Source organism: Papio anubis, chromosome 6, assembly GCF_008728515.1.
Source record: "Papio anubis isolate 15944 chromosome 6, Panubis1.0, whole genome shotgun sequence".
Lineage (NCBI taxonomy): Eukaryota > Metazoa > Chordata > Mammalia > Primates > Cercopithecidae > Papio > Papio anubis.
Window position 1 is genome coordinate 129,311,029 of NC_044981.1, and position 14,136 is coordinate 129,325,164.

Genomic DNA, 14,136 nt, shown 5'->3' on the forward strand with positions numbered 1-14,136 from the left:
ATGTTTGCTATATAGGTAAACTTACCTCACGGGGGTTTGCTATATAGATTATTTCATCACTCAGGTACTAAGTCTAGTACCTAACAGTTACTCTTTCTGATCCTCTCCCTCCTCCTACCCTTCACCCTCAAGTAGGCCCCAGTGTCTGTTGTTTCCCTATATGTGTCCATGAGTTCTCATCATTTAGCTCCCACTTATTAAGCATGCTTTTATTTATTCACCTAACTCAGATACAAAATCATGGAAGCAGACAGTACAGAGATTCAACTCTACCTTACCAGCTATCATGTTCCAGACTTACATCACTTTATGAATTAGCATATATGGCACCTGGTTGTACAACTGGTTACAAATCGATTTAATTCTGCTCTCTATATTGACAGAAGTCAGAATTTCACTGTTTAGTTCAAACAACAAAATGGTTAGAATTTTTTCAAGAGCTTTCTCTTGCTTTTCTGATGTGCTCACATTATGTGTATTATCCATTATGGCCTAACACCTAAAACATGCATTTTTTGTGTAAACAGTACTGTTTGATATTTGCCATCACCACCTTGTACTTTGCCACCTACTGAGTTCTGTTTCTTTTTTCATTAGAAGTCATGTAACCATTCTGTGGGTATTATCAGTTGCTATGAGAAGAAATGGGTGGTGAGATAGGGTCTCCTATTTATTCCGAGAAGTAGCAACCTTCTCTCATCCCAAAACACCTTTCTCTCTCTCTCTCTCTCTCTCTCTCTCCCACTCGCCCCCTCTCATGCACATGCACTGAAACTGAAAAATCACTGAACTCAGAATTGGTAGGTACCTTAAAGTCTAAAACAGTCTAGGAATTAAAACATTTTTTATCTATATTGTACAATCAGAACTAAATCTTCAAAACGATAAACAAGAAAGGTAACAATTCCACTTACCTAGTGCTAATAATTGATAAAGATTTAAGTGCATTTGTTAGCCAGGAATCTGTCAGACCTTCAATCTCTGCCCTTAACTGTAGCCAGGCATCCCTCTTGGCAGGGCCAAGGAGACCTGCAACACCAAAAAGCAAGGCAGAGTTGAGAGATGAATATTTTCTCAGAATATCTAGTTTAGATTCCCTTCTGTCTGGAGTAGATCATTTTTATTTCAGTACATATCAGAAATGCAGAGAGATACAGATTTATGTCCATATTGATCCTTCATTTCTGAATTGATTACCCATTCATTACTTCAATGAATATTTACTGAACTTCTAGGTCTCAGGTAGTGCCAATGAAAAGTGGCCCCAGTTTCTGCTCTCACTGATCCTAGAATCTGGTGCAGTGGATCTCACCTAAAGAGCTTTGAACATGCCTCTGCCTGGATCTCATTCCAAGGGACTGTGATATTTGAGGTCTGGAGGAATAGTTGGGTTCCACCAACCTAGGGACACAAACCCCAAATGTTTTGACTGTCTGAAAAACATTTAGCTTCTTAATAATCACAATCATTCCCACTTTCAAACAGTAACAATGGCATCATCATATGTAGCTGTTAAAATGTGTCTAATACTACTGCTAATGCTACTATACTTTGTACTGTAAGAAGAAATTAATTTTGTTTAAAATCATAAAGTGTAGGACAGTTATAGACAATAGTGAATTACAACATTGATGTTATAAGAAAAAAGATAGATGTGCTAATTTTTTATTTTAAAAGATCCAGTTCTTGCTTTTATGATAAAACGAGATCATGTAAATCCATTAAAAAGGAAGGTTTCTTATTGAAATTGTGTTTTAGAATGTCGGGAGCACATATACACTTGTATGGTTTTTTTTTCAATCAAAATTTATAGTTTCTAGCAAGCGTCATTTGTCCTCATTATAATAAAGAGATGCTCATGTATGACAGAAGACTCGCAGTTGTTTAAAGTTTCTAAGATACAAGATTATTTCTTAGTGTTCTTGTTAACTTAAAATAATTTTATTAATACACCGCAAGAAGGAAATTATGACATCTGAATGATAAAAATTAACTCAGGTTTCTCAAGGGGATATTTATTTTAAAGCTAAATGTATTATCTACCATTGATTTTTAACTAGAAAATCTACTTATTTGATTTTACAAAAGCATCATGTACAGAGCACTAGAGTGAGTCAGGAAATCAGGGTTTCTCCTCAGAACCCCATGCAAGTGAGTAGCTTGAAGGGTCAGTTTCTTATTTGGAAATGAATGTCTTCCATATCTAAGCTCCCTTTTGGGGAGCTTATTAAACTCTTTGGCTCTACATCTTTTGTCCTCTGGGAGTTACTATGTATCCACCGAGCATCTCTTACATGTTTCACTGCTAGGCACTGGGGATACAAGGTGACCAGACACACAGCCCCACCCTCATGATGTATATGGATAGATGTGATTATATACTATATATGAACATTTTACTACATTGTATTCTATGACATATATGTGAATATATGTATATATAGTGTGCACAAGTATATTTAGTTGTATCATTCTGTTTTGGATTCCAGTTTATGTTCCTCGGTCATTCTTCCTTTTTAGAAAAAAAGAGAAGCATATAAAGAAACAAAATCCTGGGAGATTAATCTGATGTGACCTAATAGCAAATTTTAGGAATCTTGTTTACCTAAAATTGATTCTAATAAGATATCATCAAAGTTTATTTTATATATAAAAGCACATCCAGGATCACAGTTTTGATATCAAAGGTTTTGCTATCACCTGTAAAATATGCGAAGGGGTATAAAATGGTTTTGATATTACCTATAGATTATCTGAACTTATGATAGTCATACTTGACACTATGCATGAGAAAGATACACTGTCATAAAACATTATTTTTTTAAAAGATAAACCTGTTGAAAGTCTTTGAAATGACATGAGTAACTGTTTACATTTATTTTTTATGGGATTCTGGAAAGATAATGCTTGCTAACAACCCTCCTTCAATGACTGAGGCTCTCTTCTTGAGAAAGGTCGTCTTCCCGCTGCCTCGGTCAGCTCCTCTGTCTGGTTTTCACTGATACTGCTCCAAGCACCAGCTGATAAAGGGTAAACTAAATGCCCTGCTATAAATCTTGACCAAACATCTGGGCACAAGGTTACACAAAGAATTCCCGATTCATGTGACAGTGATGCATGTGTTATTTTGTAGTAAAACTTTTTCCCACCAATTCTAAGGAACTTCTGGCTCAATGTGGTTTAATATGAGCTTTTGTTTGTTTCTTTTACAGCAGAATCGTCTTTAACATGAAACTACAGTTTGAATTCTACCTATACCCCGAGTGCCTTTGTTAGATTTAAAAAGCCACACATACCTCCAACATTGTTCTTGTAGGTGTTATATAATTCTTTTACTCTTCTGTAACGAAAAGCCAACTTCCTCATCCAGTCAACCCCTCCTCTTACACCTGTTGGCAAACAAAGGTTTGCACTACTTGCAGCTGCATGGAAGCCATCAGTTGCAAAACTGTAGGTACTGTAACACCCAAAATACATTAAAAAGAAATAATTACATGTGCAAAACTCCACAGCCGAATTTCTGTAGGAAACAGCATACTGAAAGGCATAGCTTACCTTAAATCCTGCCCGTTATCATCAGAGGAAACATCATCTATATGAACTTGATCACATTCCTGTTAAAAACATTGGAAAAGTTATTTGTTTTCTAAATGATGCTTGTTATCATGTTTGAAGGTGTTCCCATCTTCTCATTTGATCAGACTACTGCCAGAAGATGGCAGCGTGTGCCCGTCCATCTCACTGCCTCGCTCTTGGTTTCTTCTATTGGGAAATGGCACCATTTCTACCCCAAAACATTTAAATCCAGAAGAGTTCCATAGAAAGGAGGGGAGAAATTACACGAAATGAGGGTTTCTTTAGAGCAATTTAAAAAAATTAATCTTAAAATTATTGATAAGAAATTCTCTCGAATCTCTGTAATCATTTGAGTTCCCTTCCAGCCATTTCCGTTGTGCATACTTAAGCATGGCTAATCTGAAGATACACAAAACTTATTTGGTCTAACACCTCAGATGGCTACTATTATCTGTCATTTGTTGAGCGGCAACAGGGGGTCTTGCCTTCAGATTATGGTGCCCTGTGGAATTTCCACGACTTCCTGCTGGACCAGAACCATGAAAGAACCATGCTGGTGTTATTTTAAAGTCCTGACCTTTTGACACAGAAAAAGGGTAATAATCATAGAAACTGACATTTTCTTTTTGTCAAGTTTTTAAATTTTCAAATCAAAAAGACTACTTTTAAGTAAAAGGAAAATAATGAAGATTTATCATCTCAAATGTGCTATAAAATTCCAATCAAAATAAACTTTATGTAAGTATACCCACACAATTGACCTGATTTTAAGTTACAGTGTGCTCAGAACAAATGGGAACTTTTCTGGAAAAGGATTCAATCCTTCTTTGCTGTTCTGAGTCTCAGTCCATCTTCAAATAATCTGCAAAGTTCCAGAGCAGTATTATAAGCTCTAAAGGTGAAATCTGGTGAGCGCATTTAAAATGCTTAGTTCTCAGAATAATAAATATATAATCAATAAAAATAAATTACTTATAATAAATAACTGCAACCTCAGCGTATAGTTTAACATTTTGGGCCTCCTTAGTACCCCCTCAAAGTATTTTACTCATACACACAGATTCTGACTATGTACATGGTGCTCAGCATTCAAAATTATTATTTTTTTAAAATCATTAAATTTGAAAATACACCATACTAAACAAAGGTTTTTCAGCTACTATTTATATTCATTATTGGGCTTGAAAGTATCTGACAGTCAAATATTTCACATCTAGTCTCCAGATTTCCACACAGAATGTATTTAATCCGGTTCCAGTTGAAAGGTTGAGTTGACTCAGGCTTCCTTTAATATATAAAATTCAGTGACTAGCCCAATCAGTACCTTTTGAGTATGTAACTTGAAAATCCAGGTAAGTTAAAAGTTCATATAATTTACAGAAATTATAGGTTTAGTAAGTTTTGAATAAATCTCCACCTACACGTATGGGTCAAAAAATATAACCTGACTGGAAGTGCCCTGGAGTGCGGCATTTGGTTCACCAGGTTACATCCCCACTTACGGTACAATCTAGCATAGAATAATCACTCCACACTTCTTTCTTAAATAAATGGGAGAAGTCTAGAGAAATGCTAATTCTTTACAGGATTACCACAATCATTTAAATTTTCTAACACAAAGTTATGATGATATAAAATAAAAGCATTCTAAATGGTGAGTAGAGTAAGAAGATATTTGTGTGAAGAGTGGAAGGAAGGGAGAGAGAAGAGTACAGAGACTGCCGACGGAATGGCCTGGCCAGACGGCTATTTAGAAAAAGTCTTCCCCTCTTTGACCAAGTATTGGCTGAAAGGAGTGCAGTATAAACTGTAACCAAAGGAGGCATTATGCTTCCTGAAAAACATCCAGTAAAGGCATTGCAAGCAATGATGGTAACTGCCGGACTGGGCTTTAAGGAAAAGAGTGGAGAGATTTTACCCGTTAGCATAGGGGTTGGAAATAAAGTTTTTCTCCCAGAATATGGAGGCACCAAAGCAGTTCTAGACGATGAGATTATTTCTTATTTAGAGATGGTGACATACTTGGAAAGTCCGTAGACTGAAATAAATCACTATTGAAATGGTGTCACATGAAGTTGCCCATTCCATTGAAGTTCTGAAATCTTTCCTCATGTAAATAACTTCTGTGTCTCTCTTTTATAATAAATTAGTGACATTCAAAAAAGTGGAGGAATCCTTGTAAATTTCCCTGGTAATCAGAAGTTATTTCTCTATCTAATACTCTCTCCTTGTAATTTTTAGAGAAATTCCTCTGACATTAAGTATTAACTCGCATGATTAATTTGTACACAGGTTGCCCAAAAACTTATCTTTTACTCCTGAGGACAACAGTATATCACACTTATTGGACCAGAAGCTCCATGATTGAAGTTATATTTGAGATTTTTCCAAATTTAACTTTTCTTTAAATTTATGCCTAGTTAACTATGCCTGTTGACTCTGGACGGTTGCCTGAGGATTACAATCCAGTGAAAGAAACCTGAACTTCCATTATTTACATTTTTAGAAAAGGCTAAATAATTGTTCGTCAATTATTTTTCACTCTGACAAACTCTTTAAGAATCATTTTGACCAAAAAGTGAAATACTAAAAACGCTATAATGTTTTGGCTTTAACAAATTTTAGTAGAACTCAAACATTTGAAAATATTCTAGAACTAACCTTAAATACTTTAATTTTGTTTTACAAGGTAACCAAAAAGTTGTCACTGATATTTATCAGTTATAATTCACAGCAGTCTTTTCTCACTTTTGCCATCTCAAACTTCCTGGAGACTTCTTTTCTGGAGATTATTCTAACTGAAATAGCACTTTATTTAAATACACAGGTTTCTCTTGTTAGGGGAGGGTAGTGTGGGCATTTGCCTTCTCTGCAGTTGAGCAGGATGCAGTGAAGTGTCTATTAGGAGGATTTAAATTTGTATCTTTTAAGGAATTACGTGAGGAACAGCTGCTACTATATATGTTGAAGTATCTACTGAAAGATTTGAGTGTCAAATTTAGATGTTTAGGTTTTACAAAAAAGCACCCCGAGAGCTTAAATATTCAACATCAACAATGACAACATAATAAGCTAATGGTAGAGTTACTCTCTTGAGGAATTCTTTTTGTCAACAAGAGTAGAAATCATTTAATTCCAGTTATGGAGCCCAAGCCACTTTTTGGCTGTAAGAGGTTTATTGAAATAAAAAATTGTGTGAAAGTAAAACTGCCTTTCAAAGTCAGATGCAGAAGGATAGGGGGCTATATGTGTAACTGTACTGAATGCTTTTGAAAGCTATTGTTTTGATTTTATTAGTTTTAGTGCTTGTTTACTCAAGTCAGTAAAAAACATTTGTGTTTCCTTGGGCACTTTATATGGATGTGCAAGCATTTGTGTGGCACGCATGTGTAGTGACAGTTCAGTCAATTTATATGCAGTAACTCAATTATTTTATTGATTAAGTATAGTATTGTTGAATAGCTAAGGTCTGTGGTTTGAGCCAAATAAAATTCTTATCACATTCTAAAACACAACTAAAAAGCTATATGCTCAGAGAAGAGAAAGTCAATGCCAGTATTTTCTCAGGAACTACTTCTAACAAAGATCCTGCCAGGTATTTCTGAAATACATATAACATAGTACCTGAACTAAAATAATGTCTTTAAGTGCCATGCATGACTGCAACATGTTTTTGATATACCAATATTCATTTCAAACTTGCTAAAGTTAGTTACAAATTCATTATATGCTATTTTCACCTTCTCACTTTAGCATTCTTTTAAAAGTTGGGTAGTAAATTTATTCCACCTGGCTTCTAACATGCCAGTAAAAAAGCTAAAAGTTCATTTATTCTACTTATTTCCAGTAAAAAATAATTAACCAAATGAAATAAGCACTTTTAGTTGGATACTACCACACAAAATTTCTTTTTTCTTTTTACACCTTTGAAAAGACTAGTAATATTAAGATCCTCTTTACAATGAAACTCATCCATACTGATCAACAGAAAAACTAATCCCAAAAGTTACCGCTGTATGTAAAAAATTCAAGTTCTGGAAAGGTTAAGGTGTTTGTTATTATCAGGTATATATAAAATCATTCTGTATTCATAAGTAGCAGGATCAATTTAAATCAGGTTTTAGAGAGGTGATTATTTGTTATCTAAAACTGAAAGCTTGCCTAGTAATATTGACCTTTCATACTGTCCATTGTAGAAAAAACAAGAATGCCTCTTTAATCAGACAGTAATTGTATTATTTAGTAAAAACACTGACTCACTGTAGAGAAGAAGAACAACAACAACAGCAAAATGTTGTTACACAGATTTCAGCACACACATTTATGGACACTCATTTTTACTCTCATGTCTCAAATTTAACTCAAACTGGATTTAAGACCTTGTCATTGAAAAAACAAAACAAACATTTTCTAACTAGCGCGTTGGTGGGAGAGTAAATTAGTTCAACCGTTGTGGAAGACAATGTGGCGATTACTCAAGGATCTAGAACTAGGAATATCATTTGACCCAGCAATTCCATTACTGGGTATATACCCAAAGGATTACAAATCATTCTACTATAAAGACACACGCACATGTATGTTTACTGCAGCACTGTTCACAATAGCAAAGACTTGGAACCAACCCAAATGCCCATCAGTGATAGACTGGATAAAGAAAATGTGGCACATATGCACCATGGAATACTATGCAGCCAAAAAAAAGAATGAGTTCATGTCCTTTGCAGGGACATGGATGAAGCTGGAAATCATTCTCAGCAAACTAACTTAGGAACAGAAAACCAAACACTGAATGTTCTCACTATTAAGTGAGAGCTGAACAATGAGAACACATGGACACAGGGAGGGGAACACCACACACTGGGGCCTGTTGGGGGGTGGAGGGCTAGGACAGGTATAACATCAGGAGAAATACCTAATGTAGATGATGGGTTGATGGGTGCAGCAGATGACGGGGTTGATGGGTGCAGCAAACCACCATGGCATGTGTATACCTACATAACAAACCTGCACGTTCTGCACATGTACTCCAGAACTTAAAAGTATTTTTTTAAAAAGTTATTTAAGTAACTCAATAACTTGGCTTTTCTTTCTCACACACTTGAAACATTTTCAGCATAGGATGGGTCAGAAGTATGTGCTCTGGAACTAGGCAAATCTGCTTCAAATTCCAGTTCTACCACTTAGATAGCAGGTAACTTTAGATGTGATTTGTATGTTGTGGACCATAGAGTTTCTCCCTTGCATAAATAATGTGATAAACACATTTACTTCAATACACTGTTAAGTAATTAATGGAAAGTTCAACATAAAATATCTAGAACAAGGTAGGGGTTCAGTAGTAGTAATCTCCCTCTCAATTCATCATATGATTATAGACAAAAACTTTTATTTAATTATGAAACTATGAGATAAAAAATAAATTTAAACATGCCATCTGAAAAAAAATGAAAGAGAAATCTCTATTTCAGCACAGTTATGCTTGACTGAGAAGTACTTCTGCCAAGAACCTGAACTACTTAGTTATTTCAAATTGTACTATCTGAATGTCTAATAACCTAGGACACAGATGGCATACCTTATTGCAGTACATGTTCAACTACTCTGAGGCTATTTTTCCTTGGGTCGTTTCATTTTGCTGTTGTTTTTATTTTCTTTTTCTCTTATTTGCCATTTAGACACTGTCTTGCCATTTGAGGTTGAAAACGGAAACATAATTTTTAAAATGAGAAAATAAATGCATTTAAATGCATCAAACATGCTTAAATAGTTCTAGCACTGTTTTTTTATCCAGAAGGGAAAGAAATGAGGAATGATAATGTTAGCTAAAGTTAGGCTTCAGATTATCCACAAAATTAAATGATCTATGCTATCACCACGAATAGTGTCTGTGAATATTGTTTAGTGATTAACCTAAATAAGCTCCTGGTTAATAATCTGGAAGAGCTAATGCTGATTCCAAAGGTGCCAAGCCTCTTGTGGCTGAAACACTAAAAGAATCAAGAGTCACGTACAGCTGTGGACAGTAAGGACAGCAAAGCCAAAAGTCTCCTCTTTGGAGACATTTTTGTTCTACATATATATAATTCACGAACACAAATTAACTTTCTGCTTATATTTGTAAATAAAACTTTTCCTCTTGACAAGAACTTTATGCTTCTCTTGAGCTAAATTTTTATCTTTCTGTTTTCTCGAGGTTATCTGCAGATATAGAAACCATCTAAGAGGTCTGCTGTTGGACAAAACTATTTTACCTGGTATAATTCTTACCTCTAAATCATTAAAAAACAAATGAGTGTCAGCAAGATTAAAAATCATTTCTTCCATGCGGAGTCCAAGGGTTACAGCCATGGGGGGATCCTGTAAAGAAAATGTACACATAATGAGGTAAAATTTCAGTAAGCACTTATTATTAAAAATATTTTAAGCACATATTGCTGTGGTGGAAGAGAGAGGAGACTGCATGGGTTTTTACTGAAGATTCAAAAGATTTCTCAGTCATCCGGAAAGGTGACTTTCCAGAAGGTTCAGATATACCAAACGCACAGGCACACCTGGGAATTCAGACATACGTAACGATGACACAGCATACATTTTCACACAAAGCTGTACGTTCAGGAGGGAAGGAGGAAGGGAGCCATTCAGTTCATATGACCCAGTTTACATATAATCTATGGAAGAATTTTCTGGAGAAAGGTATTTGGATGGGGTGCTGAAGAATGGAGTAAACTCGCTAAAAAGAAAGGGTGTCTTTTTAAGAATAATGACAAATAATGAGAATTAAAAGACAGAGAAAAATAGGTCAACTGGGTATTTATAAGACTTGAGCAGAGAATGTTATCCGGAGGTGAAACAGGAAGAGCTGGCAGAGGATGGTGCAACCATCACTTAATTTTTGATTGCATTTTTATCAACAAGGTAAGAGGAATCTCCCTATCCAAACATGTGTAGAGTTTGGTCTAACCTGCATTTGACTAAGGTTGAAAAAGTGAGGGGTGAGAATAGCTAAAAGAACATTAGTTCTCTAAGCATAATCCAGGTATAAAATATATGCTTTGGGAAGTTAATGAAAGTGACGGGATCAGTAAAGAGTTAAAATGACTCAACTTTTGTTTACAGAAACCAAGATATTAAACAGCAGCAAGGAGTTGAAAATCAAGACCAGAGTTGTTACTTTAGCATAATTAACTGCAGCTGAAGGCCTAGCATGAAGCGATATAAGACTAAAAAGTAATGAGCATTTGGGGATAGGGATTGGAATAGAGAAGTAATTCATGCTCAAACATTGTGTTTAAAATTCTCAAAGTTGGAATGATGGCTAAAGAAGAACTGCTCATAGATGCAACTCAGAAGATATGGGAAAGAAAAAACCTGGAAGGGACAAACCCTTAAAATCTGAGACCAGAGGGGTGTTAGCAGGGAGAAGAATAAGGTTTTGAATAAAGCTGACAAGTCCAGAAGGATACTATTGGTTTTGGCTGGGAAGTTATTTTGGAAGACCTCAGAGGGTGATTTGGGTTGAGTGGCTGGGCCAGGAGCCAGACTGCAGGGATTTGAGAAGAGAGAGCCGAAATTGTGTTTTCAACATTCTAATAGTTGGCATTTCAAGAAATGTATCTCAACTTGGGAAAATGTAACACAAACTTTACTCAATTTATGATAAGAACATGCAACCCAGGTCAGGCCAAGCAGTATTCATCTACACCCTGAACTGATTCCATCTGCAAGGAGAAACCACTCTTCATGCCACATCTCCACTAAGATAACCCATTTTATTCCTACATTTCCTTTCATCATATTTTGAGGGGGAAGCCCTAAAGTGTAAACATATTTGAGATGTCATCCTGTGTTCTGTAGCCATTAAAACCTGGAGAATAGGAATTATATGCTAAGAAAAAGGCACTGAGTGCTAAGGGGTCATTGGGGTATGAGAGCTAAACTAAGACTCGATGTGAGTGAAGATAGAGATAAGAAAATAATACGTTGGATTTCAACATAATTTTCTAATTGTTTACATCTCCTCATTTAGAGATTTATGTGGATTGCATAGCCAGAGATTCTCATTTCTCAGTAATGGATGCTGACTCCACATATCTGATGGCATCCTGGTATTCTGTCATCTGGTAGCTTGACTGTGCTGCTGGATTCATCCGTCTTCCAGTGACAGAACCATTTGGCACTATATACCCAAAGATCAAATCAGTTCTGTTTTAGCCAACATTCATTCATTCAAAACAAGAATAAAATTATTAGTAAGTAGGCCAGGCACAGTGGCTCATGTCTATAATCCCAGCACTTTGGGAGGCTGAGGCAGGCAGACCATTTGAGGTCAGGAGTTCGAGACCAGCCTGGCCAACATGGTAAAACCCTGCTTCTACTAAAAATACAAAAATTAGCTGGACACAGGGGTGCGTGCCTGTAATCCCAGCTACTCGGGATGCTGAGGCACGAGAATCCCTTGAACCCGGGAGGCGGAGGTTGCAGTGAGCCAAGATCATGCCACTGTACTCCAGCTTGGGTGATAGAGTGAAACTGTATCTCAAAAGAAAAAAAAAAAAATGTTAATAAGTGCCAGTTTGTGTCTCAAGGGGTTTCAAAGCTCAGAAGGGCCCTTTGCTCTGTTTCCTTCAAGGATACAATTCTTTTCTCTTTCTTTTTTTTTGTTGTTGTTGATCATGTTTTTGTTGAAATAAAATCTCTAAAGGTGGTATAAGTTTAAAAAACACATTTTGTCTTTTTTGGTTGAAAAATTCCTATTATTAATCTCTGTATTTTTGGCAGGGTTGGGGGGAACTAGGCATTAAATAGGCTGAGGACATTCTATGAAACTATTCTGCCTAGTCATGGAACCATGAACAAAGTCTACAGAAATATCAGGAAAAATCAAATGTAATTATAGCATGAAAACATATAATTCCATTAGTGACGCTCTGTGCTTTTGAGGAATGTTCACTGATGCAAGACAATAAAACTGAGCTCCACACTACTCTGTTATGTTTCTGATGATTACTGCCCTAAAGATATATATTTCAGATAGCAGTTCAGAAGTATCTGATTTAAAAGGTTTTCCTTCTGGAGACCAGGTTGGTTAGGCTCTTATCCTGTGATTTGCCAATTTTTCTTTTTAAGTTTTAAATACAATTATTGAATTTCTTCACTTCATTCTTCACATTCTTTGCATTTGCAGATCAGATTTATGGGGATGGGAGAAAACATACTGTTCCTTTTGATTGTTACTTTGATCAATTCCATGCTTCTGAAGTACGTAACTCTCTGTGCTACCCAAACAGTGATAGGAAAATCCATGAAGAATGCATTTTGTACATCTGATAAGCATGCAAACAAGTATAATTTTAAAAAAAGCAAAATGCAAGAATCTGCTAGCAAGCAAGCATGGCATGTGGTATGATAAAAACTGCAGTTGAGCACCCCACTGGAATGCAACCCCACAGCACTAGGAGGGCTGGTCATTTGTTTTTCAAGCTGTGGCGGTTCCACATCACACACTCTATGAGAGCCAGGACTTAGTAAGCATTTTGGCAAAATATCATTTGTAACTGGGAAAGTTTAGGTTTGTGGTTTGCTGGAGTGTGAACTAGCTGTATTTTACTAAGGTTTCCAGAGAGCAAGGCCTATTGAAAGAGAGATGTTTCGTCAGCCATGCCAAAGGCTTGGCACAGATGGGCCGGGGATAGTCATGCCATCAGCCAAGGAAAACCATGCCTGTAAGAGGTGATGATCTTGTTTCTAAGAGAATGTCTGGGGCGGGCTTACTTTCAAATATCTAATTTTACTTTTTGTTTTTTTCCAACTTACTAAGTCACCAGGACAGCTAATTCTAAGTGAGCAGATTACAGCACTGCATTTTTCCAGCTAAAGGACTCACAGATCCAAGAATCCAAGAAAGATGACTGGACATTTGGTGGGTGTAGCCTTAGCAATGCTGGGCACCCTCCATCTTGCCAAACTGCTGTGAAGGAGCTGCCAGCACCTGCAATTGCACTGTTTTATCAGGCATTTGAGAATGAAACATACTTTTGGATTGAACTCAAGTTTTATACAGAGATGTTTGCTCATTTTCATTAGATGTTTGTAGAATTACGGGCACCTTATGAATCAAGCGTTGCTTTTTTTTTTATTTGCATTTAAGTGTAGTGAGTGTTGAGTTTAGGGTCTAAAATGAGGTGATAGCAAAAACTTGGATAGAGGAAAAAAGTGGGATAATAAAGGCACTAACAGGGTTTTGTGGAAGTTCTGATATATATTATACATATTATAAAAGTTCCAAAAGGTTCAAAGTGTCTACAACGGAGTTTAATAGGAGGAAAATTGAACTACTGCCAATTTATTCTGTATACTGCTGTATCAAAATACTGAAACTATTCCCCAGACATTTTACTGAAAAGAGAGAGAGAGAGAGACAGAGAAGAGGAAGATGAAGAAAATAAATAGCTCTTGGCCTTTAAATGTGTGGTTCTAAGCCAGATGTTACCAGTGTATAATCAAGGCAGGATCCAGTAGAGCACTTCTCTAAATCAAAATACTAACGCCTATTAGCCA

The 14,136-nt window shown here is 36.1% G+C and overlaps 1 protein-coding gene and 1 pseudogene across 17 annotated transcripts in view; one reads left to right on the plus strand and one right to left on the minus strand.

The window, feature by feature from the left end:
• The window catches only part of EYA4 (EYA transcriptional coactivator and phosphatase 4), a 284,622-nt gene that overhangs the window by 12,075 nt on the left and 258,411 nt on the right, over positions 1–14,136 (minus strand). For all 17 annotated transcript variants that reach the window (XM_031667426.1, XM_031667424.1, XM_031667425.1 and 14 more), the window contains 4 exons: positions 9,847–9,936; positions 3,556–3,614; positions 3,297–3,457; positions 915–1,029 (listed from right to left, as the gene is read on the minus strand). In XM_031667426.1, coding sequence (XP_031523286.1) covers positions 915–1,029; positions 3,297–3,457; positions 3,556–3,614; positions 9,847–9,936 — 425 coding nt within the window. The remainder of the gene's footprint in view (positions 1–914; positions 1,030–3,296; positions 3,458–3,555; positions 3,615–9,846; positions 9,937–14,136) is intronic.
• On the plus strand, positions 3,716–5,618 carry LOC108585265 (annotated as a pseudogene).